Source organism: Garra rufa, chromosome 16 (assembly GCF_049309525.1).
Source record: "Garra rufa chromosome 16, GarRuf1.0, whole genome shotgun sequence".
NCBI classification, from domain to species: Eukaryota; Metazoa; Chordata; class Actinopteri; order Cypriniformes; family Cyprinidae; genus Garra; species Garra rufa.
Window position 1 is genome coordinate 38,451,391 of NC_133376.1, and position 26,131 is coordinate 38,477,521.

Consider the following 26,131-nt stretch of genomic DNA (forward strand, 5'->3'; position numbering starts at 1 on the left):
TAAACTCACAATTATGATTATTTTCTTGCAATTCTGAGTAATTTAGCCTTTTTTTCCTCCCTCAGAATTATGTGATATAAACTCAAGGTCAAAATTTATAGAAATAAAGTCACAATTCTGATTATTTTTCTTGCAAATGCAAGTTTTCATCTTGCAATTCTGACTTTTTGCAAGTTACAGTCCAATTCTGAAGAAAAAAAAAATTTCTTACAATTGCGACTTCATAACTCACTGTTGTGAGTTTATATCCTACACAGTTGTGAGTTATAAAGTCAGAATTGTTAAATTTCCTAAACTGACTTTTTTTTTCAGAATTGTGAGTTTATATCTTACAATTCTGACTTTGTAACACACAATTGCGAGTTAACATCACACATTTCTGACTTTATACAGTAGCTCACAACTGTGAGATAAAAAGTCACAATTAGCTCTTGTATTTTTTATTTAGTGGCGAAAACAAGCTTCTACCATCTTGCTCTGACTAAAGTAATTTGAACTCGCCTTCCAAACCCTCAAACTTTTTAGGAGCACTTGAACACACCAATTTTCAACAATAATTTAAATTCCCATTTAAATTATTTGTTTCTGTGAAAATCTGTTATTCTTTAGGACTGGATCAGTGCAATGAACTCAAATGGAACCCAAACTGATGCTCAGTGTAAAACGTCCTTGACTTTAGTACAGAATTAGTTCATATTTACGGGCTGACTTGTAAACATGGCTTTGCTAACACAGCCTATTGATTGCGTGACGTCTGACATTAGGATCTATGCTCTTTGAAATTGCAGGTCAGACTGTATATTGACTGATGACGCATCAGTCCTGCTGATTCACAAACACTAAATCCCATTTGGCCCCAAAAACAGTTCTAGTACTAGTAATGCTGCAATTTGGTCAATCCAGGACCTGAATATTGCCTCATCTGATTCCTTGCTCATCTAATTTGCTCAGACTGTGGTAACCATCATGTGTAATAAGTATCAGATGATCTGGAAAGTTTTTATTTGCTGCCAGAGCTTAAATATGACAGACACCTCTGATGCTCTGAGATTTGTGTTTGTTTAATATAGTTGTGGTTGTTTTGACAGACTATCACCTACATGCGTTTATCATTTATTGTGGTTTGAAAAGTATTACATGATACTGAGGCTGCAAGTGTAGAACAGAAGACCCACATTAGACCCTAAGAAAAGCACTGACATTGTGGGGAAACTAAAATGTGATTGAGGTCACAAGTAATCTAAAAGTAGTCTGATTGTATTACCTACAATGGTTTACATTACTAACTACAATTTTTTTTTCATGTAGTTTGGAATCAGTAACATATTACAATTTGTAAGTTATCCACCCACCTCTGCATGCATTTTAGGTTTTAAATAATAGTGCGAATACCTAAAAAATTAACTTTTGCAAATCTTAGTAAAACATATTTCATGATTGTTTTAAATGCATCTCAAAGGGAAACTCCTAGAAATGCATTTGCACTTAGATCAGCCTCAAAAACAACTCATTTCATGTCTTTTTATGACTAATTTATCATTGAATGTCTTCAGTAAATCCTGACAGTAGTTATTTTTAAGTCAAAATTGCTAGAAATTAACTCACAATTCAGATTTTTCTTGCAATTGAGTTTACATCTTGCAATTTTGTCTTTATTTTCTCAGAATTGAGAGATATAAACTAAAAATTGCAAGTTATGAAGCCAAAATTGCTAGAAATAAACTCGCAATTCAGATTATTTTCTTGCCATTGCAAGTTTACATCTAGTAATTTTAACTTTTTTCTTGCAAATTCTGAATTTTTTCTCAGAACTGAGAGATATAAACTCGAAATTGCAAGTTATAAAGTCAAGCTAGAAATAAACTTGCAATTTTTTTGCAGTTGAGTTTACATCTTGCAATTTTGTCTTTATTTTCTCAGAATTTAGTGATATAAACTCTAAAATTTTAAGTTATAAAGTCATAATGAAATAAGAGAAATTGCTAGAAATAAACTCGCAATTCAGATTATTTTCTTGCAATTGCAAGTTTACATCTAGCAATTCTGACTTTTTTCTTGCAATTCTGACTTTTTTTAAATTGAGAGACAAACTCAAAATTGTAAGTTATGAAGTCAAAATAGCTAGAAATAAACTCGCAATTCAGATTATTTTCACAAATTGCAAGTTTACATCTTGCAGTTCTAACTTTTTTCTCGCAATTCTGACTTTTTTCTCAGAACTGAGAGATATAAACTCAAAATTGCAAGTTATAAAGAAAAAAATACTAGTAATAAACTCACAATGCTAGAAAAAAACTCGCAAGTTTACATCTTGCAATTCTGACTTTTTTCGCAGAACTGAGAGATATAAACTCGAAATTGCAAGCTTTAAAGATAAAAAAGCTAGTAATAAACTCGCAATTCAGATTATTTTCTTGCAATTGCAAGTTTACATGTGGCAATTCTGACTTTTTTCTTGCAATTCTGACTTTTTTTTAGAATTGAGAGACATAAATTCGAAATTGTAAGTTACAAAGTCAAAATTGCTAGAACTCGCAATTCGGATTATTTTCTTGCCATTGCAAGTTTACATCTCGTAGTTCTAACTTTTTTTCTCACAATTCTGACTTTCTTCTCAGAACTGAGAGATATAAACTCAAAATTGCAAGTTATAAAGTTAAAATTGCTAGAAATAAACATGCAATTAAGATTTTTTCTTGCAGTTAAGTTTACATCTTGCAGTTCGTTCTAACTTTATTCTCGCAATTCTGACTTTTTTCTCAGAACTAAGAGATATAAGCTCGAAATTGCAAGTCGTAATTTCTAGAAATAAACTCACAATTCGATTTATTTTTTTGCAATTGCAAGTTTATATCTAGCAATTCTGACTTTTTTTACTGCAATTCTGACATTTTTTTTTTTTTAGAATTGAAAGACAAACTTAAAATTGTAAGGTATGAAGTCAAAATTGCTAAAAATAAACTCGCAATTCAGATTATTTTCTTGCCATTGCAAGTTTACATCTTGGAATTTTTATTTTCTCAGAATTGAGTGATATAAAATCTAAAATTGCAAGTTATAAAGTCATAATTGCTAGAAATAAACTCACAATTCTGAATATTTTCTTGCAGTTGTTGCAATTCTTGTAAATGCACCTCAATGGGAAACTCCTGGAAATGCATTTGCACTAAGATCAGCCACAAAAACATCTGTTTACATGTCTTTTCATCACTAATTAATCATTCAATGTCTTTATTAAATCCTGCCAAAAGTTTATTAATGCCAAAAAGGGTTTGTGTGGGTTTTTGTGCTCCTAAAAACTAAAACCAGTCATTTAAATGTGCAGTATAAAAATGTTCTGTTTGAGATTTCCCGAAGATTACATTTTAAAGGTTATTACATTATTAGACCACTTTTTAACGATTAACTGTAAGCCAGTCAGATGAATGCACAGCACTATTTCATCACGTTTAATGTCTGATTAAACTGGATTGTGTGTGGATAATGAATAAGACAAAAATGCTTAATGAGTTCTAAAAAAAATAACGAATATTAGAGGATTAATATTTATGAAAGGATTTAAGTCTCTGAGAAGCTCTAGCTGACAGTATCAAAGTAACTAAAAAGGGGTTTAGTATATTTAATTCCATTGTCTAATCCTATCATGCAATCCATGATTAGGTTTATTGTGTTCATGCAAATATGATTAAACTTTCACAGATTTTTAGCTGATAAAACCTAAAACATATACTCCAGTTTTGCACACATACAATTCATTTGCCTTAAAGTTTCACCTACCTTCTCTTGGTGCTGTATTCTCTCTTCTTCTAATGTTTTGGTCACATTGGCCACATCTTCTAAAGCTTTAAGCAGCTGAATGCTGGGATCTGCCTGCTGCAGTAGAATCATACTCTGTCTGTTTGCTTCTTTCTGCTTCACCATCATCTACAGAAGAAAATGAACATTAGGAAACAACTTAATTTTCCTGCTTTAGCTATTATGCATGCCACCATGGACAATTCATACTTATCAGTCAATAAATGCATTCATCTTGTCTTAGTTGGATTTTGAGGTCACCAGGTCACAGTTTGCAGTGAATTCAGATGTGTTTTGTCCCGTACCTCATGTGCATAGGTCTCTGCTTTCTGCCTGAGGCTCTGCTCCAAATCCAGCTGCTCCTTCATGTTTTCATACTCATGAGTGGCCATCATAGACACTAAAGAGAGAAACAATGACATCTGAATTTGTATAATCCCTAGACCTTTTGAGGTATAATAAAAAAAAAAAAATCATAACACAGTATTACAGGCTTAGATTATTCTATGGACAGCATAAATTGTAAATGTAAGGAATTTACTGATTCCACTTTTACATTAATGATTCTTTTAGTAAGCAAAGAATAGTTGGATTGTATCTATATACATAACAAATATAAGGCTTTATGCTCAAAAGTTTGGTGTCAGTAATTTTGAAAAATAAACACATTAAATTGGTCAAAAGTTACAGTAAAGATATTTATAATGTTCAAGTAAATGCTATTTTTTAAACTTTCAAAGAATCCTGAAAAATATATATAATGTTTTCACAAATATATTAAGCCTTACCACTGTTTTTTTTTAACATTGATGATAATAATAAGTAATGCTTCTTGAGCAGCAAATCTGCATATTGGAATTATTTCTGAAGGATCATGTGGCACTAAAGACTGGAGTAATGATGATGAAAATTCTGCTTTGCATCACAGAGATAAATTCATATTAAAGTAAAATATTAAAATATAAAAATTTGCATATATACTGTACATGCTGTTCATAAAATTTATTTCTAATGATTTTTGAAGATGTCTTTACTTCTCATGGAGGCTTAGTTTATTTGATTAAAAATATAGAAAAAAACAGTAATATTGTAAATTATTATTGCAATTTAAAAAAGTTTTCTATTTTAATATACTTTAAAATAGAATTTATTCCTGTGATGCAAAGCTAAATATAATTTTTGGAACCTTTAATTTTTTCAGGATTCTTTGATGAATAGAATGTTTAAAATAACAGCATTTATTTAAAATAGAAATCTTTTGCGACAATACACACCATTTAAAGTTTGGGGTCAGTGTTTTTTCTTTCTTTTTGCGGTTCTTTTAAACTTTTTTTATCAAACATTCCTGAAAAATGTAGGTTCCAAAAAATATTTAGCAGCAGTTTCCAACATTGACAATACATAAGCATATTAGAATATGAATATAGTAGAGAATTCAGCTTTGCATCACAGGAATAAATTCTATTTGAAAGTATATTAAAATAGAAAACCACTATTTTAAATGGCAAAAATATTTTATAATATTATAATATTTTTTCTATATTTTTATCAAAAAAAAAAAAAGAAACTTTGTTGAAACACAAAAAAAGTCTTACTATTCTTAAGGTTTGGCAGTGTGTGTGTGTGTGTGTGTGTATACAGCTATTTAAATTGTTAAATTAAAATAATAATAATAAATGTAGCCTTGGTGAGGATAAGAGGCTCCTCTCAAATTAATATATTTTTTTTTTAATTTACAGATCCCAAACATTTGAACAGTATAAACATTTAAAGCCTTTTAGACATTTTCAAAAATGTGCATATATCATATATTTTACATCATGGCTACTTCTGTTAAATTTCATAGCCAAAACTGTCATAAAACACACTAAACAGTGAGCATTTGCAGGATAAGTTCAGCACAAGCCAGTGCAGTATTTGACCTGAGTAATGCAATATTCCAGTCAGAGTAATAACACAAATGAGCAAAGAGGGAGCTGGGAGGATGTCAAAACAAAGTGCATCACCCCCAGCTGGAGAAGAGGGACTTCCTGTGGTGAATCTTTTACAGATAATTTGATCGGGGACTCTGACGTGCGGCCGGTAGTGAGTGGGCTGGTGGGGAACATTAATCTTCTTGGAAGGCACATGCACAGATGCACTGCAGGCCATCTGAGATGATGCTCATGCATTTGAATACAAGGGAGGAAATGAAGCGGCTCTGTGTTCATAACGGCCGTACTCACCCCTGTTGAACCTCTTAATGGTCTTGCTTTGCTGCTCAATGGTTTTATAAAGATCCTTCATCTCGGCCTGCTCCTTTTCAGTCTGTGAATTAGCATGAGGCACATGTCTGAGAAACAGCTGAGAAACTCGATTAGACATTGTTACGCTGGTATCCTTTTAGGATCAGCAATACAGCAGGTCACTAAGGCTTCATTTCAAGCTCATTTATTATTTATGAACAGGTTAAAATACTACACTTTGCAGTGCAAGCCGCCATTCACTGCCATCAAGCCCCACTAAGCTCGATTTGAGGAAAAAGTTTAAAAAGTTGCTTTGCTACTCACAAGTGCTGTCAACTCCTCTATCCGTCTCTGCTGATCTTGAAGCTGACAAGTTAACTGCTTCTTCTCCTCCAGCAAAGAACTCACGGTTTCTTGGAGATCTGTGGCGAAAGCAGAGATTGCAATGAATGTACCCTTATGAGAGATTGACACAAGAACACAAGAAACACAAGAAACTGAACCCTATTTGTTTGAGGTATATGGTATTTACCTTTGACTTGCTGCTTATACTGTGTGAAAGGATCAGAGACAGGATCTTGTGGGTCAGTCTCTTCTTCTAGGGAAATGCAGTCAGAAATACTGGGCAGCAGCTCATCCAGACACGGCCGTGATGACAGGCTCAAATATTTCAGCTTCCTGTTCTCGCAGTTCAACTAAAAGTGGTCAAAACAAAATGATTAATGTCATAAATGACATATTAGTGACATTCAGTGACATTTGAAGTTTTGCAATTTTTTAAGTTTGGCCATTGTTTTAACAGTAAAAAGGCTGTAAAAATAATACAGTAAATATCTGTTAATTGTTTAACGGTAAATATCCTTATTTCATACAGAGAAAACGGTCTAATGGGACATTTCATGTAATTTTACAGTAAAATATAGACAATATATTATGAAAAAAAAAAAGTGAAAAAACATAAACTAACATTCCCAGAATTATCCAACAGCTCACATTTAATGGGTTTTCATTAAAATAAATGTTTTAAAAAGAAAAAAAAAATATTTTAGTAATTTGGTAAGCTATATTAATATCTAAGTTAAATTAAATATTATGTTTTTTTTTGTTTTGTTTTTTTTGTTTTTTTTTTTACTGTAAATTGAATTCTGTAAAACGTAGGGTTAGGGTTGTGTGTGTGTGTGTACAAATACACTACCAGTCAAAAGTTTCTGAACAGTAAGATTTTAAATGGTTTTTTTTTAAGAAAAAGAAGCCTGCATTTATTTGATCCAAAGAACAGCAAAACAGTAATATTTTGAAATATTTTACTATTTAAAATAACTGTTTTCTATTTGAGTATATTTTAAAATGTAATTTATTCCTATGATTTCAACGCTAAATTTTTAGCATCATTACTTCAGTCACATGATCATTCAGAAATCATTCTAATATTCTGATTTGCTGTTCAAAAACATTTATTATTATTATTATTATTATTATTATTATTATTATGTTTAAAACAGTTTTTTTTTCAGGTTTCTTTGATGAATAGAAAGTTCAAAAGATCAGCATTTATTTGAAATAGAAATCTTTTGCAACATTGTAGCTGTTTTTGTCATCACTTTTGATCAATTTAAAGCATCCTTGCTAAATAAAAGTATTAATTTTTATCATTTATTTCCAAAAAAAAGAAAATTATACTGACTCCAAGCTTTTCAATGGTATAGTTTATAATGTTAAAAAAGCTTTTTATTTTAGATTCAAATGCTGATCTTTGGATCTTTCTATTCATCAAAGAATGAAAAAATGCACTCAGCTGTTTTAAATATTGGTAATAATAATAATAAAAAATTCTTGAACAGCAAAAAAAGCATATTAGAATGATTTCTGAAGCAGACAATTCTGCTTTGCATCACATGAATAAATTCTATTTTAACATCTATTAAAACCACTCTTTTAAATTGCAATAATAAATGCAGGCTTGGAAAACAACAACAATCTTACTGTTCAAAACTTTTGACTGGTAGTGTATATGAAAAGCTGAAAGATGTCAACAAACAGAAATACATGGATAAAATTATTAAGGTTTTGGGTTTTACTTTACAATAACTTAAGGTTCCTATATTCCTATAAGTTAACTATATTTAATGCATTAACTTACATTAACTAACAATGAGCAATGCATTTGGTACATTAATCTTGTATGTATTAATCTTTGTTAACATTAGTTAATAAAATACAACTGTCCATTGTTAGTCTATGTTAGCTCAGATTTATTAAATAGCTTAATACATACAACTTACAAAAATTGTAAAGTGTTACCAGGTTTTCTAATGAAACTGCAGTGTAATACTGTAAGGTAAACACCTTGGTTGCCAGAGCCTCTGCATTTTCCCGGCACGACTTCTCAATCTCAAGCTGGGTCTGTAGCACATTCACCTCCTCGATCACCATTTGTGAAACTGTGCAAAGAAATCAAATGCATTTATGAGTAAATGAAAGCACATCAGGTCATATTTAGAATCAAATGAATCATGCAGGAACTAAATCTAAGTCAATTAGATATAAATCTAGATTCTATACACATTGTAGATATGTAGATATAGATGTTTTCATCTATATTTTTTACAGTATTTCTTGGAGTGAACGTCAGGCTACCTCCTACACAGTTCATGAGGGTGCTGTCAGCTCCAGAAGCACAGAAATGGTTCACAAATACTGCTGTTTAACATACAACATACATTTTAAAAGAGAAAACCATGTTGTATAAGCCATTAAACCAGAGATGAGGCATATATGAAAATATATGACATGACTTGATTCATTAACAGCGTATAAAACAAGTACATTTTCATTTAGATGTGGTTTTGCTCTCAGTGAAACATTACCAGAGTCTAATGAGATGGACAGTTATCAGTTACATGCTCACAATAGGGACCATTTCCCACACTTTGGCTACCATTGATGGACTGTCGCTACAAAGCACTGGCGTGGTAACTCTATACACTACCCTGGCCTCTCAAATAGTGGATTGGATGTCATAGCAATGCCAGAGCAGCTCACATCAAACACGCTCCTGAGCAAGTCACTGGAGCATTGCACTACTTCTAAAATTCCAACAAATAGCATCTCAAAAACAGCTCTTTAAAGGAGAAGTTCAATTCCAGAACAAAAATGTACAGATAATTTACTCACGTCCCTTATCATCTAAGATGTTCATGACTTTCTTTCTTCAGTTGTGAAAAAATTATGTTTTTTGAGGAAGACATTTCAAGATTTCTCTCCATATAGTGGACTTCTATGGTGACCATCGAGTTTGAGCTTCCAAAATGCAGTTTAAATGCAGCTTCAAAGGGCTCTAAACGATCCCAGCCAACAGTAGAATTTTGAAATATTTGTACTATTTAAAATAACTGTTTTCTATTTGAATATATTTTCAAATGTAATGTATTCCTGTGATCAAAGCTGAATTTTTAAATGCAGAAGGGTCTTATCTAGTGAAACGATCGCTTATTTTAAAAAAAATTACAATTTATATACTTTTTACCCTCAAATTAGAGCTGCTCGATTTGCATTTATTCAATCCAAAGAACAGCAAAACAGTAAAATTTTTAAATATTTTCACTATTTAAAATAACTGTTTTCTATTTGAATATATTTTAAAATGTAATTTATTCCTGTGATTTTAAAGCTGAATTGTTGTTTTCATCATTACTGCAGTCACATGATCCTTCAGAAATCATGCTAATATTCTGATTTGCTGCTTAAAAAACATTTATTATTATTATTATGTTTAAAACAGCGTAGGTTTTTTTTCCCAGGTTTCTTTGATGAATAGAAAGTTCAAAAGATCAGCATTTATCTGAAATAGAAATCTTTTGTGACACTATAACTGTCAATATCATCACTTTTGATCAATTTACAGCATCCTTGCTAAATAAAAGTATTCATTTCTATAATTTCTTTCCCAAAAAAAACAAAACATTTATATTGACTCCAAGCTTTTGAATGGTATAGTGTATAATAAAGCTTTTTATTTCAATAAATGCTGATCTTTGGATCTTTTGGATCGAAATGCAGTTTAAATGCAGCTTCAAAGGGCATTATTTGTTCCTGTGCCTTTCACAGGAAATGAGCAAGAGAGGGGGTTTATTATACATTATTCCATGAAAGGCTGTTGAATTATGCAGGAACGATGCGTCTCTCCACATGCAGTCACAGCAAAGTACATCAACGGCCTGCCCCGGAGCCCTTTCCCGGAATAAATATCCCTCATTTTCTCTTCATGTGGTAACATACTGTACACTGTGAGAATGGAAAGCATGTCATCAATGCATGGCCTCGCTTTCACCCCGTATTCAGGTAGTGATCAACTGATTCTGATATCACATCATATTAGCACACATTTGACACTAGAAAAATCTTGATGTGCAAAACCTTATCATCATAAACACAGATCAAACTGTTAAAACAGCTCTCAGGGTGGCATTTAATACTTACTATGATACTATTTAAATTCAGCAGGTTTAAGGCAGTTTTTTCCTTCATTACCTGTTAAATATGCAGGATGGGCAGCAGTGCTGCAGTGCGCAGATCTGCAGAGCCAATGAGAGAATAACCTGACAGTTCAAAGTGAAGCTCTCAATAGCTATCCGAACTCTCGAAAAGAGAATAATGCAAATGTCCATAAGAGAAATGCATATCAAAAATTATTCAAATATTCACACATTTTTTAGCTTACTGATCCATCACAGCATTGACCCAACATGCTGCAAGAATACTGTGCATCATGTAATCAAATTAAAGGGAAGTTGATATTTTTCAGTTAACATAAGGTAATGAAATGAAATTAACTATAAAAAATATATTGTTTTAACCTAAAATAATTTGTTACACTCAAAAAAATGATTCTACCACACTGTACAGTTAATTTAAAAAAAAATCTTTTTCATTTAACACCATTGTGTTAGGTTTCCCATTTAAACAATTGCATTGTGTTAAACTGATATGAAACAGTTTCGTTTTGGTTCAACTCAATATTTTCATTTTGAAAGAACGTATTTCAATTAAGTAGAGTTGAGAGTACATAAATTATTTTACTTGTGTAACTAGGAAGTGGATTTCCCCTTCCCATCATGCTTTGCACACGGCTGGATAAGGAGAGTAAATGTTGAAATAAAATTTTATTTTATGCATTTTTTTAATAAAATGATAAAATTGGGAGACTTGTTAATGTTTGTATATAAAACAGTTTCTGGTATGGTAGTGTTTTTGGGGGTTACCATTGTGGTGAATGCATAGAGCATGTGCTTGGGTTGAGGACCTGATAACATAAGTTAAAGTTGTTTTAATAATAAAATAAACAACTACTTTGGGTATGCCATGGATGTAACAAAGCCATCTTATGGCTAATGCCTAATAAGTTGGTTAATGCCTAAAGTTAAGTAAATCCAATGTATCATTTTTTGAGTGTAGAAGAATTTCTGTTATTTGTTTTCCAGTTAAATGTTTTAGATTGAGTTCAACAAGCATAAAATAATTACTTCATAAACGTATCAATTTCATTGGAACTATATTTGATCAAATTGAGTTGGCCCAACTCAATTACATTTCATTGCATGAATTTGTTTTTTATGAGTTGGGATCACACATATTTATTGGATGGAAATCCTGCCCTCAATTAAATTGAGTTCATCCAATGACTTATTTTTTTGAGTGTACCCTAAATTCTTTAGTTTAGTCAACTTGAAATTTTAAGTTATTTTATGTTATGTGATGACAGCTTGGATATTTTAGTTGACTAAACTTAAATTTTTTAGTCAGTGGGGTAACAAATTAATTTACATTGAAACAATTTAGTTTTTTTTTTTTTTTTTTTTTTTTTTTTTACAGTGAATTTATTGTGTCACAACCTGTGACCCTGCACCACAGAACCAGTCATAAGGGTAATTTTTTAATAAATAAGCTTTCCATTGATGTATGGTTTTGTTATATTTGGTTGAGATACAACAAAATCTGGAATCTGAGAGTGCAAAAAAATAAATAAATAAATAATACTGAAAAAAAAAAAAAAACGCTTTTAAAGTTGTCCAAATGAAGTTCTTAGCAATGCGTATTTTTAATCAAAAATTTAAGTTTTGATATATTTGCAGTAAGAATTTAGTAAATATCTTCATGGAACATGATCTTTACGTAATATCCTCATGATTTTTGGCATTTTTTTGGCAAAAATCGATCATTTTGACCCATTCAATGTATTGTTGTCTATTGCTACAAATATACCTGTGCAATTTACGACTGGTTTTGTGGTCCAAAGTGACATATTTTTTATTTTACATGAGGCAGTGAAAGAAATAGGGGTGTATCAGTATATTGTGTCACAATATATATTGCAATACAAAAATGCAACAATATATATTTTGAATAGTAATAACATGTACTGTGTATAGTTCACCCAAAATAAAAGTTTAGATTTAATTTGGCATCAAATAAAGTAATGGTGCATTAAATATGGTTAACGCAGAAGCGTACAATTAAACATAAAATGCATTATTTTAGAAAATACAATAATTTATAACTTTTTAAATATATATGTGTTTAGGGAGTGCATGCTCATGCGTGTAACGTAATTCCACATTTTAAGCTGAGCAGAATTATGAATATTTATAGTTTTGTCATCATTTAGAAGGACTAAGCTGATTTCTGGTGTCATACCAGATTTTAAAAAAGTAACATTTTGACTCGATTTTGTCTTTGTTTAATGTATTATGAGAGGACACTCTTAAAAATAAAGCATTCAAAGGGGTGTTTTTGCAGTGTACAATTGAAAAATTGGTTCCCCAAAGAACCTTTCAGTGAACGGTCCTTAAAAGAATAATTTTGAAGAATATTTAAAAAATCTCACTATAAAGAATTTCCACTATAAAGAACCCTTTCTGCATTTGAAAGGTTCCATGGATGTTCAAGGTTCTTCATGGAACCATTGATGCCAATAAAGAGCCTTTATTTTTAAGAGTGTATTGTACTGTGAAATCAGTATCTTGTATTAAACAGATACAACTGATACCCCTCAAAACGAATGTATAATACTCTGTTTTCAATCAAAACCACACCACTGAACACTACTGAAAATGCTTGAAATTTCATCTCAGCTAACTATAAATGCTGTATAAATGACCAGATCTGGCATTTGTGAAATACAATTAAAGCAAAACAATCTATGCACATCTGGGTCATTCACAGATTCTGCCTCTGACAATGAGTCAGGGTGTGCGAGTTTGCACGTGCCGCCCATAAAAATAAAGCAGGACAATAACAGGGGTGTGTCCCCCTCTCTTTCCCTTGCAGATCAGTCCGAACTCATCTGCTCCGCTCTCAACTCATTTGGCTTCTAATGATTGACTGAGAGAGTGCTGCTTCTGGGCTTTCTTCTGTGAGCAGATTCTAGGTCAGCAAGTCCAGCACGCTTAATGCTGCATGAGCAAAATATGGCTCTGCGGAGTCAGTCGAACAGAGGCGAAAGCTTAAAGAAGTCCTTTGCAGACGGCTTTAAACATTTGTCTGCCACTTGAACACAAGGCTGGCATTAGTCTAAAGCGCTTCCATCCCAATTTTGATCATAGCGATTAAGCTCTTTTAATAAATCTCAACAAGTTGAGGTTTAATCACCCAGCAATTTTGGTTTCAACTCCAGCACTAATTTTGTGCCTGCGCTTGCAACCCGTAATCTACTCCAAACCCCGGGCGGATGTGTAGACTGCATTAAAATGCAAAAGCATGCATTTTAATGTAAATATTAAGAGCTGATAAGGTGAGATATGTAAAGCGTAAAGGTAAATAAGCTGAGTAATGTGGCTGATTGCTTAACACGCATCCTGTTTTAATTTGCATAAGTGCAGAGGGTATTCTTAATGAGGCTCGCTCAGGCGTCCCAAAGAGGAGGTGGGAGACAGCTGCTTTGCCAGACGCACATCCAGTACCTCCCAGATACTCAACAGCAGTTCCCCTGCAGCAGCCAATCATTAAATAGAACACAGACCAATCACGTGCACGCAGCACAAGACTATTGTCCTGTATGACAGCAACTAGGCCAAACTACTGTGACATTTGCTGTGTCATGTAAGCTAAAGCAAGAATTTGTGCCATTTAGTGAGGATGAGGTTATAAAATAAATGCATTTTTTAAACTGCAATTTCATTGCATTAAAAATTAACCAAACATTGACTGTAACTCATTGCAAAGGTAATTGCGAAAATGTCATGCATTTTGCTTTTCGAGCTATTCATGTTAAATATATTTTCACTAAATCATATTCAGGTTGACTTGCATTTTAGAAAAGACATGAGAGTGGTTTTGGCATGAACTACAATGGAAGGTTGAAAAGCGGGTGCCTATTCATTTACTACTAATAAATTATTCATAATTGGTGATTTTTAATAATTTAGTGCAATAACAAGACAGTGATGAGAGCTGAATTCAGCCTGGTCTATGTTGCCTCCCTAGGGAATGTCTGACAATTCCAGGAGTCCACTAAAAAGAAGCCTAAAACAGTTTAAAATAAAACTAATTTCATTATAATATTCACTTGTACCAATAAAATATTGAACTAATATTCACAGTATCCAAATAATTTACCAAATTGGCCTCCGAGATCACATATAATTTAACATATATGTGACCCTGGACCACAAAACCATAAGTAGCACGGGTATATTTGAAGCAATAGCCAATAATACATTGTCTGGGTCAAAATTATAGATTTTTCTTTTTTGCCAAAAATCTTTAGGATATTAAGTAAAGATGATGAGAATATTTTGTAAATTTCCTACCATAAATACATCAAAACTTAATTTTTGTTTAGTAATATGCATTGCTAAGATTTGGACAAGATTCCAGATATTGAAATAGTTGTATCTCGGCCAAATGTTGTCCTATCCTAACAGACTATACATCAATGAAAAGCTTATTTATTCAGCTGTCAGAGTCACATATAACAAGTATATATGCATATATATAGTCATGTAAATATATGTTGATAAAAATGCATGCACAAAAAAAGCGTAAAATTAACATACGAAAGGAGAAAAAACTCAAATGTTATGCCAAATAATTACAAAAATGTGTTCTTTAGCTCTTTACATGCCTAACTAGGCACTCTGAGTTTGTCAAAAACATTATGATTAATCCAAAAGGCTAAAATACAAAAACACATAAAACCCTGTCAAATGAAGCCCTATTTTTAATCTTGCAGAGAAGAATTTGCATTTCCTCACCTGAGAACAATATCCAGATTCTGTTCCTAAAGCTGGCAGGCGCTCGAGTGTTGTCAGAGTGCTAACAAATTAGTTAGTGACTGAGGCTGGGTTTCCTTACATGTCACAAAATGCAACGGAAGCAGCTAAGGTCACCTTAACACCAATGCGTCTCCACAGTTGGCTCCCAGTAACCATAGAGACTGGAATAACTGTTAACACCTACAATAATGGACCATTCAGAAGAGCCCCCAGGTAATGTCATGATGATACGGGTGAGGGCGAGGGGATCGGAAATGAGATAAGACAACACCGAGCATCAAGTTAGTGGGAAGAGCCAAATGAGATCATCTTCACCTCCTACTCTTGAGTGGAAAGGTGATGTATGGAGTTCACTGAGGTCAGGTGTGTTGGACACCAACATAATCACAAATACTAAATCACATATTTATTGAGCACACTTTTTAGGATTTTGTGGTACAGGAAGCAAATGGATTCGTCTCAGTCGTGTTCAAATCACATTTTTCTGCAAAACAGAAGTAAGGAATAATTGATTTGGTCCATTGAATTCTTCGAAAATAATGCACACCTGAGGTGGTGATGCAGCCATGATGCAAAGCAGAGTGTGCATTATTTCCATAGAATTCAACAGACCAAAGTCAATTATTCTGCTTATACTACGGTTACCACACCTCTAGACATTGATCAGATGATATATTTCAAGGCATTCATCTTGTTTTTGTCCTTAAAACACTACTGTGAATAGGATTAATTTCTTATGCAGTTTATCCAAAGCCTTTGTTGCTAATTCCAAAATGTAATTTTAGACCTAGAAACGACGCTTGTGCCATTGATAACAAACTAATGCAGTTAATAATGAAGTTTAGACAAACAGAATGAAAGAGGGAGAGAGAGATTAAGCTTGTGAATTACCTCTCTCAAGTGTGTCTCTCAAAAGCAGTGTTGGGGTAATCACATAATAATATTACTTTTCCAAGTAACTAGCAAAGTAACGCATTACTTTTTAATTGACAATAAAATATCGGAGTTATTTTTTTCAAATAAGTGACGCCAGTTACTTTTTCCCCCCATTTACTGATTAAAAGCTCTCCTGTCCCCATGTTTAGAGAAATCGTAAGATGTTACTTTAGTTCTAGAATAAATGTGAACATGCATTAATTCATCTCACTCTCTAAAAAACAGATAGAGTATTCTTCAAAACAGTGAAATTCAATGCAAACCTGCAATAATTAAATATGTTAAATACAAATATCCTTTATGTATTTAATCCCATTTTATTAACCAATGTCTTTGCTGCCGACCTTCGATGATTCAATTCATCCAAACTAATAAGCAAAAATTACTCAAGATAATCTAACATTTGTTAAAGAGTTGACATTTTTTCTTCTGTGGTCTACTGTACAGACGTGAATTTACTTTTCTCTAAGCCTGAGGCTTTTGGTGTGAAAAGGCTTTTACATTTGCCAATATTTTATATTAAAAAAACAAGCAAGCCCTGCCCAGATTTAAAAAGCAATGCAAAAGTAATGTAATGCATTCCTTTCTAGAAAAAGTAACTAAGTAACGTAATTAGTTACTTTTTTAGGGAGTAACTCAATATTGTAATGCATTACTTTTAAAAGTAACTTTCCCCATCACTGCTCCAAAGTGACTGGCAGCATCGTCAGATTTAAGCATTCAGCAGTCCCGTAGTATAAAGAATGTGAATCAATATGTTTTTAGTTTTTTATCCATTTATGTTTTTATCCAACTTATAAATGTGCTGTAAACTGAATTGTTTTATTTTGTAGATGCAACTATAAAAGAGATAATTCATTCATTAATTGCCACAAATTTATTGTCAATACTAGATGCTGACTAATTGGTCGGTTTTGCAATAATGGTTGGATCTGCATCCAACAGTCTATTGCTTCTGCTAACACTAGTGAATGAACTATGAACAAATTTGTGGTTTTTCTATTTTAGTGTTTGTTCAGTATCCATTTAAAAAGTATCGTCCATCCTAGTTATCGGTATCTGTAAAATCTATTATCGGTTGACCTCTAGTCAATACAGATGCGGCATCCATTGCATCTGCCATGTTTTCTTACAAATACGAACCCAACCTTTAAACTCTTGGCTTACAGAAAGTTCAATGTTTCCTACTTGTAAGTACGGCTTTGTGGTGATGTTAATGCAGCCTTTCTGACTTGACTTGAACGCACTAAAAAGCTTGCAAGGGTTAAGTGGGGTGCTGATAAATGCAGTTTATAATTGTATTCATTTGTGAGTAATGATTTGTGGTCCAGGTTGAGTCCGGATATGGACCGCAGGATGCTAATTGTTGACCTCTGGTCTGTGCAGAAGATCAGAAAATGAATTTGCTGCAGTCCACTAATGACATTCAAATGATTATAAACCACACCAGAATATACACTGTGTTTCATATTGCAATATTTTTCTTTCGAATGACAAACATGCCTGACATATACAAATATGAAACAGCATAGGTGACTTCACATTCAGTATTGATCTTACCTCGTTTAATGTGCTTGAGTTGCCTTTCAGCCTCATCTCTCTCTGCAGCGAGTCTCTGGCGCTAAAGAAGAGAACATGTGATGGCAGAAAATTAGGTGTATGTAATGAGAAATTACATTGTTTGAGAGCACAGCAGTTGCTAAAACACTTTATGCACGCTGCTGTTCAAAAGTCTGGGGTTGGCAAGTTTTTCTTTTTTATTTATTAATACTTTTATTTAGCAAGGATGCATTAAATTGATCAAAAGTGATTAGAAATCAAATAGAAAATGTTTCTCAACATATTTTACAATATTGCAACCTTTACTGTATTTTCGATCAAATATATGCAGATTTTGTGAGCATAAGAGATGTGAAATCTTTCTAACCTCAAACTTTTAAACAGAAGTGTACATATATACTGAAAATCGCATACCATCACATTTAACACAATAATATTTTTCAAAGTGATTATGTTTGTCTCTGTGAACCAGACATATGTCTATATTCGTGCTAGTTTATTCTGAATATCAATCTGTAATTATAAATCTTCATGTGGCCTAAAACTTACACACATTTTCAAAAATTAAGAGATTTCTTTATGTTTTCAGATGGTGACAGTGATGCAATCCTGTCCTCTATGCACTATTTAAAAAGGTTACTTCTCTGAGGAACTAACAAAACCAGTTATTCTCTCTCTTTTCTCCTTTATGTAAATTGAAAACACATGCAAAGGTCTTGCCTTGCAATTTCACAAAAATGCAGTCCACTGAAACCTGTCAACTGTTAACTTCCCATTAGTCTTTACATTTAAATAAAGGCAAATTATTTGTACAGTATAATTCGGTAATTCTAATTATTAATATGAAACCACAACAGAAATATGAATAGGTGGATTTAAGAGGTGTGGCATTAACAACCACAAATAATGTGTGCCAAAATAAACCGATGGGGGGAAAATACTAATAATGCAAGGTTATCATCTGCATGATCTGCTTAAACTATTATTAGACATACAAAAGATGCTCAGACATTGTCACATGAAAAGGGTGTCAACCCTCGAATGAATGAAAAAGCCGGTTAACTCAAACAGCCAACAGAATGATCTCCGATTTTCCCTTTTCTCACTACTCTGAGATTAATATGCTCATGAATAGAGAATGTTATAATAATTAGACGTGAAGACAGTAAAGATTTATTCTTTCGTGCATACATCATCTCTCACCTCGGTGCTCTCCTCCCGAGCCTCTCCCTCTTCATCTCCACCGGCCTCCATCTCATTCACTGCACAAATGAACGGAATTACTCATACAAAAATGCATTAAACATTTAAATAATCATCTCATATGCTGCTTTCCTCAGTAAAATCGTTGCCATTCAAAACAAGCCAGCTCTATTTTTATATTTAACATTTTCAGTACCACAGCCGGTAGAAAGCGGCGTCGCATCCATCTCCCCTCCTCACGGCAGACTCAGCCAGTCAGTGTACCACCCCGCTATCTACTATGGCGAAGGCTTGGCTCATGAATATTAAGATACTTGAGTGACGTCTGCCCAATCGCCCTACTTGATTTGTTGAAAGGCGTCCGAAATGGCTCATGAATATTAATTGAGGTCACGTGACAGGACGCGTACCGCAAAGCTCCTCCCCAAGAGGGAGCGACAGAGGATGTTTAAGAAGTGTATGTGAACTTTTGAACAGGGTTATTTTTATTTTTTTTTTTTATAAATTCAACTATTATTTTCTCTTGTGGACTATATGTAAACGTCTTTTATGTTAAATATATTGTTTAGGTCAGTAACCTACTAAATAAAAAATAGCATGCATTTTGTATGATCTCTCTTATTTTGGTAAAATAATTCACATTTTGCAGATTCTGCAGGGCGTATGTAAACTTTTGACTGCAGCTGTATGAAGATAGATATATAAATGTTCTTTCTTTTTCTTCTCACTGATATTGAAAAATGTTAGCTTTTTACTGCAAAATAAAACCAATAGATAGTCTATTACTGTTATTTTATAAGGGCAATAAGCCAAAATGGCTCATGAATATTAATTTTGTATGATCCCTCTTATTTTGGTAAAATAATTAACATTTTGCAGACTCTGTAGGGCGTATGTAAACTTTTGACTGAAGCTGTATGAAGATAGATATTGAAAAATGTTAACTTTTTACCGCAAAATAAAATCAACAGACTGTTACTGTTATTTTATAACAGCAATAAGCCGAGATGGCTCAAGAATATTAATTAAAGTCACGTGACAGGACACTTACCGCAAAGCTCCTCCCCAAGAGGGAGCCAAATATCGCTAAAAAAAGGGACAGAGGCTGTTTAAGAAGTGTATGTGAACTTTTGAACAGGGTTATTATAAATTCAACTATTATTTTCTCTTGTGCACTATATGTAAACATCTTTTATGTGAAATATCTTATTCATGTCAGTAGTCACTAAATAAAAAATAGCATGCATTTTGTATGATCCCTCTTATTATGGTAAAATAATTAACATTTTGCAGACTCTGTAGGGCGTATGTAAACTTTTGACTGAAGCTGTATGAAGATAGATATTGAAAAATGTTAGCTTTTTACCGCAAAATAAAATCAATAGACTGTTACTGTTATTTTATAACAGCAATAAGCCGAGATGGCTCAAGAATATTAATTAAAGTCACGTGACAGGACGCTTACCGCAAAGCTCCTCCCCAAGAGGGAGCCAAACACCGCTTAAAAAGCGACAGATGCTGTTTCAGAAGTGTATGTGAACTTTTGAACAGGGTTATTTATTATAAATTCAACTATTATTTTCTCTTTTGCACTATATGTAAACGTCTTTTATGTGCAATATCTTATTCATGTCAGTAGTCACTAAATAAAAAATAGCATGCATTTTGTATGATTCCTCTTATTTTGGTAAAATAATTCACATTTTGCAGATTCTGCAGGGCGTATGTAAACTTTTGAATGCAGCTGTATGAAGATAGATATATAAATGTTCTTTCTTTTTCTTCTCACTGATGTTGAAAAATGTTAGCTTTTTACCGCAAAATAAAATCAATAGATAGCCTATTACTGTTCATTTGTAACAGCAAGGCCGAAATAGCTCATGAATATTAATTACGGTCACGTGACAGGACGCTTGCCGCAAAGCTCCTCCCCAAGAGGGAGCCAAATACCGCTTAAAAAGCTACAGGGGCTGTTTAAGAAGTGTAGCCTATTTGATTGTGAACTTTTGAACAGGGTTATTTATTATAAATTAAACTATTATTTTCTCTTGTGCACTGTATGTAAACGTCTTTCATGTTAAATATCTTATTTAAAAAAAAATAGCATGCATTTTGTAAAATAATTAACATTTAGCAGATTCTGCAGGGCGTATGTAAACTTTTGACTGCAGCTGTAAGATAGAGGTGAGAAATGTAATTGGAAATCACGCCGAAACAGCTCACCCTTATTTATTTTGCATTAACATTACTATGTTTTATTTTGCCCTTTAGTTGAGAAATCATGGCAAATAGATTTATTTACGTATTGTGACGGTATTATTTTGACATGTCATTAAGCAAAATACAATTACAGTTGCTACAAAACAACAAATCAGAACAGAAAGGTTTAGCACAACCTTATTTGCATCCCACATTAAAAAAATACAGGCTATTTAAAGCAAAAAGAGAAACCATTAATGAGATGAGACTGAACATCACATTTCATTTACAAGATTCCTTTCTATATGGAATAATAGGAAAACAAACGTTTTGAAAACTGTCTCAACAGTGCCCTCTACTGTCACCTCAGTCTCCTTATCCCAATATAAATATTTTTAATATATATAGAATATATAATATTATTATTATTCAAAAGACAATTCTTTATAGTTTCCTATTTTATCCATCTCAAAGAACAACACAGAAAAGTTACATCCAAGTCAGCTAATCCTGAATCTATCCATTGTGACTTCTCTATGTACATTAAAGTTCTAGATCACTAAAAACTAATTTTAGACCAGGGTTTTAACAATTAATTGTTGCATCGATTTCCCTGCTATTATCCTCCATTCCTTCCCTAATCATTTTACCTCTATGTTTTAACCTGAATTCAATACTTGACAATATGTTTTATAGATATAAAATGAGACCCTGGACCACAAAACCAGACATAAGGGTCAATTTTTTGAAACTGAGATTTATACATCACCTGAAAGCTGAATAAATTAGCTTTCCATTGATGTATTTGTTAGGACAGGACAATATTTGGTCGAGATACAACTGGAATCTGAGGATGCAAAAAAATCAGAGAAGAGAAAATCACTTTTAAAGTTGTCCAAATGAAGTTCTTAGCAATGCATATTACTAATCAAAAATTAAGTTTTGATATGTTTATGATAGGAAATTTACAAAATATCTTGATCTTTATTTAATATCTTAATGATTTTTGGCATTGAAGAAAATTTTGACCCATTACAATGTATTTTTGGCTTTTGCTGCAAATATACCCATGCTACTTAAGGTTTTGTGGTCTAGAGTCACGAATAAAATACAAATAAAAATATTAAGGTAACTTCAACAAAAACTTACAAGACGCTTTAAAATTTTACATTTTCCAAACTTTAATTGTAGAAAAATGTATTATATACAAATAAAATGTAGGTAGGCTAAGCTTAAAATACAGCACTTAGTTTCATATAATATGTAAAGCAGCACAGTCTTTGTCTATGAGGGGTCCTTGGCCCATAGACCAAGGCCCCTTCTGTAAACAAGCTCAGTTTCATGCATAACAAGTTTCTTGCAACAATAGGTCATGGCAGATATTTGAAAGTAACTCTATCACTTGAGGACTGAGGTTTGCTAACACTACAGTAACAAAAAATGCAAATTAACAATACACTGGTAAAGTCAAGTGTTCACATTTACATACTTTTGTACAGTATGTTTTCAACCATAGTCTACTTTCACTTTTTATTTGGTCCTCATTTCAAGAGCTTTCACTACTTCTCTATTAAGATACATTATATTTAGATCATTCTTGTTGTACTTACACTATGCTCTTTCTGATTTCATAACCCTCATGTGCAATACTATGTGCTTCAACACAATTACAACACTTAACACCAGCACCCTCTCCAAGGTTAGCATAGTCATGCTTCACAGCATGCATTTTCATTCCCTCCACTCACATTTCTTTTTAATTCCTCTTCTGGTGACTCCAATAGTAATTTAGTCTTGCATAGCCAGACCTTCAGACTGACGGCAGAAGGTCCGGGAACCTTGGCCACATTACATGGCCAAGGCCTGCCCAAGAGGCCACGTTTCATTTTGTGGGCATGACGTCTGAGGCTAAGACTAATAGTACTTCAATTATCATTTTGTTGCTTTATTCACCCAAGAACTTGCTGCAACTCACAACAACCTTTTTACATATAATTTTTAATCTCATAATTATGAAAGCCAATTTCCACCACATAAGAAAAGGCATGCTTTGGTAAATTGTATGAGGATAAAAAATTAGTCAAAATGGTACAATAATGAGATAAAAAGTGAAAAGTATGGTATTCTAAACCATAATTATGAGATGAGAGTTGCAATTACACTCTTAAAAATAAAGGTGCTTGACGATGCCATAGAAGAACCCTTTTTGTCTAAATGGTTCCGTAAAGAACCTTTAAAATCTGAAGAAGCTTTCTGTTTCACAAAAGGTTCTTTGTGGCGAAAGAAGGTTCCTCAGATTATAAAGAGGTAAGAAAGAGAAGGCTTCTTTAAAGAACCTTTGACTGAATGTTTTTTTCTATGGCATCGCTGTGAAGAACCTTTTAAAGCACCTTTATTTTTAAGAGTGTATGAGAAAGTTATCATTATGACATAAAACTTTTAAATGATGATGTCAAGCCAAAATTATGAGATACTAAGTCATAATTATAAGATAAAATGTTGACAAAAAAGGCACAATTATGAGATGAAAATGAAGTATGATATTCTAAACCATAATTATGAGATAAAAGTTTTGTGAGAAAGTCATCATTATGACATAAAAATCTAAATTATGATGTCAAATCAAAATTACTAAGACACTAAGTCATAATTTTAAGATAAAAAAGTATGTGATTCTAAGATATTATGAGAATAAATTGCAGTTATGAAAAAAGTTTTGACTTTCTGTCATGTTTTTTTTTATTTTTACTTAGAATTTTTAACTTATTCTAATTGTCTTCAACTTATCTCTTAATTATGACAAGCAATTTTATAATTATGATTTATTAAGCTATAATTATGATTTATTTTGGCTTTATGTTGGAAATGGGTTTCCATACATAATTTGATCTCTACTCAAATTGTTGCATGTACTCCTGTAGTACCAATAACCTAATTTAACAGTAATAAATTCTCTGCATTCTCTGCAATATAATATAATATGTTTCTTTACCAGCAGCATCAGATTTGAATTGCAAATGTCTAAAAAGCTTTACATTTGCATTGTACAACGGATCCATAATGGGCTCAGGTATGAACTTACCACTGGAAAGTTTGTTTGGAACAAAATGTTGTTTTAGGGCTAAATAAAAAGACGATTTGGTAAATAAACACAGACTAGACTAGCATTATGTACACGTAAACTTCATTTTAAAGAGTTAAATGAGGGCTTTGCTTTCAAGAAGATTGATTTGACTGTTTTAACATGACGTTGTGAGCTATTTTACATCTACTGTTAAATATATGACTAGCTTTCCGTTTATCTTAAGTGTTGTAACAATGGTCATTGAAGGGCTGTTGTATGAACTGTGTTCCTGAAGCTTTAGCATGTTTGTCATTGGCGAGTCTGTCAATTATTTGGTAAAGTCAGTGCATGTATGGTTTATTGACAAGAGTATGTTCCTATAGTTCCTGTAGTTTAGCTCTAGTTCCTGTAGCATTCTAGACATTAGCAATGCAAAGGTCATGGGTTAAATGGCAAGTATCAGTGTCATCACAAGTTCAATTAAGGTGTCTGCCAGATGTGTGTATATATATATAAATGTAGGATTTCACTAAAGACTAAGATTATAGTTGATGTTAGTGGAGCTGTATCCCTCAGCGGATATGATGACTCAGCTGTACACGTTGCAGTTTTGCAGTCGTGTTTTCAATAGTGCTATTCATAAAGTCAGAGCAATGCATTATCCATCAGCAACATTAGTGGATAAAGTTCCAGACGATGCTGCATCTCAGTCAACATTGCTTTGAAATGACCTTGAAATGACTTTAGACAAAAAAAGTTTAAATTATGTTTAAAATGCATAAACCTAGTTATATCGTGTACTAAGACAAAGCTGCAATTTTCTAGGCTCATAAGATTAGGAACTACACTTCCATTCCGGCGTAATAGTCAAGGAAGTTTGCTGCGGTAATAAGGCTGAAGCAGGAGCAGTAATACCACGCAGCACATGTGCAAATGCTAAACTAGCTGGGAACTCATTTCTGATAATACTCCGCCTGCTTCGGCCTTATTACGGCAGCAAACTTCCTTGACTATTACGCCGGAATGGAAGTGTAGTTCCTAATCTTATCAGCCTAGAAACTCGCAGCTTTGCATTTCCACCGGTCTTAGTACACGATATAACTACAGAAGAGTCAAGTTTTAAAAACAACAAATATGGAAACTCGTTGGTCATTTTTGAACGCGATGCTATTGGTCTAATAGGATTCAATGATCTATGCTAAGCTATGCTAAAAGTAATATCGCCAGAACAGGAGAACGGCTGAATGGATTTCAAAACGGTAAAACTCAACTTATTAACTCGGGGGGAGTTGGAGAATGAGCCTATTTCCAAAAAAAAGTGGAGTGTTCCTTTAAGAATTGGATCAATTTTTAAGGAGAAGTAGCAAAAAAACAGAATACTGTACATTTCAAAATGCAAAAAACTCTTATTGTAAGCTACCGGTTGTAATCAGCAGGAAGAGATGAATCAGGTGTACTAGGTTTTCTTTTTTTTAGAATTAGGGGTTCAGGAGTTATTACCATTTTAATGTTGAATTTAAATGTGCCAAAAATTACCAATTTCCTATGTTCCCTTCACAGGGCTGCCATATACTCCCATTGGACGAAAATAGGAAAACATACCCTTTGGGTCTGGCCCCTAAATATATCCACGAAAAAATTGGATCTCCGAGCAACACAAAACTGTGTTTGCTTCCTGAACGAATTGGTTGAGTGAATGATTTAGTTACCTATTCATATAGTCATCAGTCACTTCCTTTGTTCCTAAATGAATAATTTCTTTGGGTCAAATTGAATGATTCAGTAACTCATTGATTAAGACAGTGGCTTGCTTCCACCTACTGGTGGTTTTAGTTTCATAAATGCATACCACTTTTGAGTGGCGTTCAATAAATCTT

At 32.9% G+C, this 26,131-nt stretch overlaps 1 protein-coding gene across 1 annotated transcript in view; it reads right to left on the reverse strand.

Moving 5' to 3' along the window:
• Positions 1-19,250, reverse strand: part of shtn3 (shootin 3) — a 32,050-nt gene extending 12,800 nt beyond the window's left edge. Inside the window, exons 1-9 of the mRNA XM_073820754.1 lie at positions 19,188-19,250; positions 18,992-19,050; positions 17,789-17,849; positions 8,367-8,461; positions 6,553-6,715; positions 6,345-6,442; positions 6,021-6,102; positions 4,101-4,195; positions 3,778-3,924 (exon numbers count right to left, since the gene is read on the reverse strand). Coding sequence (XP_073676855.1) covers positions 3,778-3,924; positions 4,101-4,195; positions 6,021-6,102; positions 6,345-6,442; positions 6,553-6,715; positions 8,367-8,461; positions 17,789-17,849; positions 18,992-19,050; positions 19,188-19,218 — 831 coding nt within the window. The 5' untranslated portion in view covers positions 19,219-19,250. The remainder of the gene's footprint in view (positions 1-3,777; positions 3,925-4,100; positions 4,196-6,020; positions 6,103-6,344; positions 6,443-6,552; positions 6,716-8,366; positions 8,462-17,788; positions 17,850-18,991; positions 19,051-19,187) is intronic.
• Between the last annotated feature and the right edge of the window lie 6,881 nt (positions 19,251-26,131).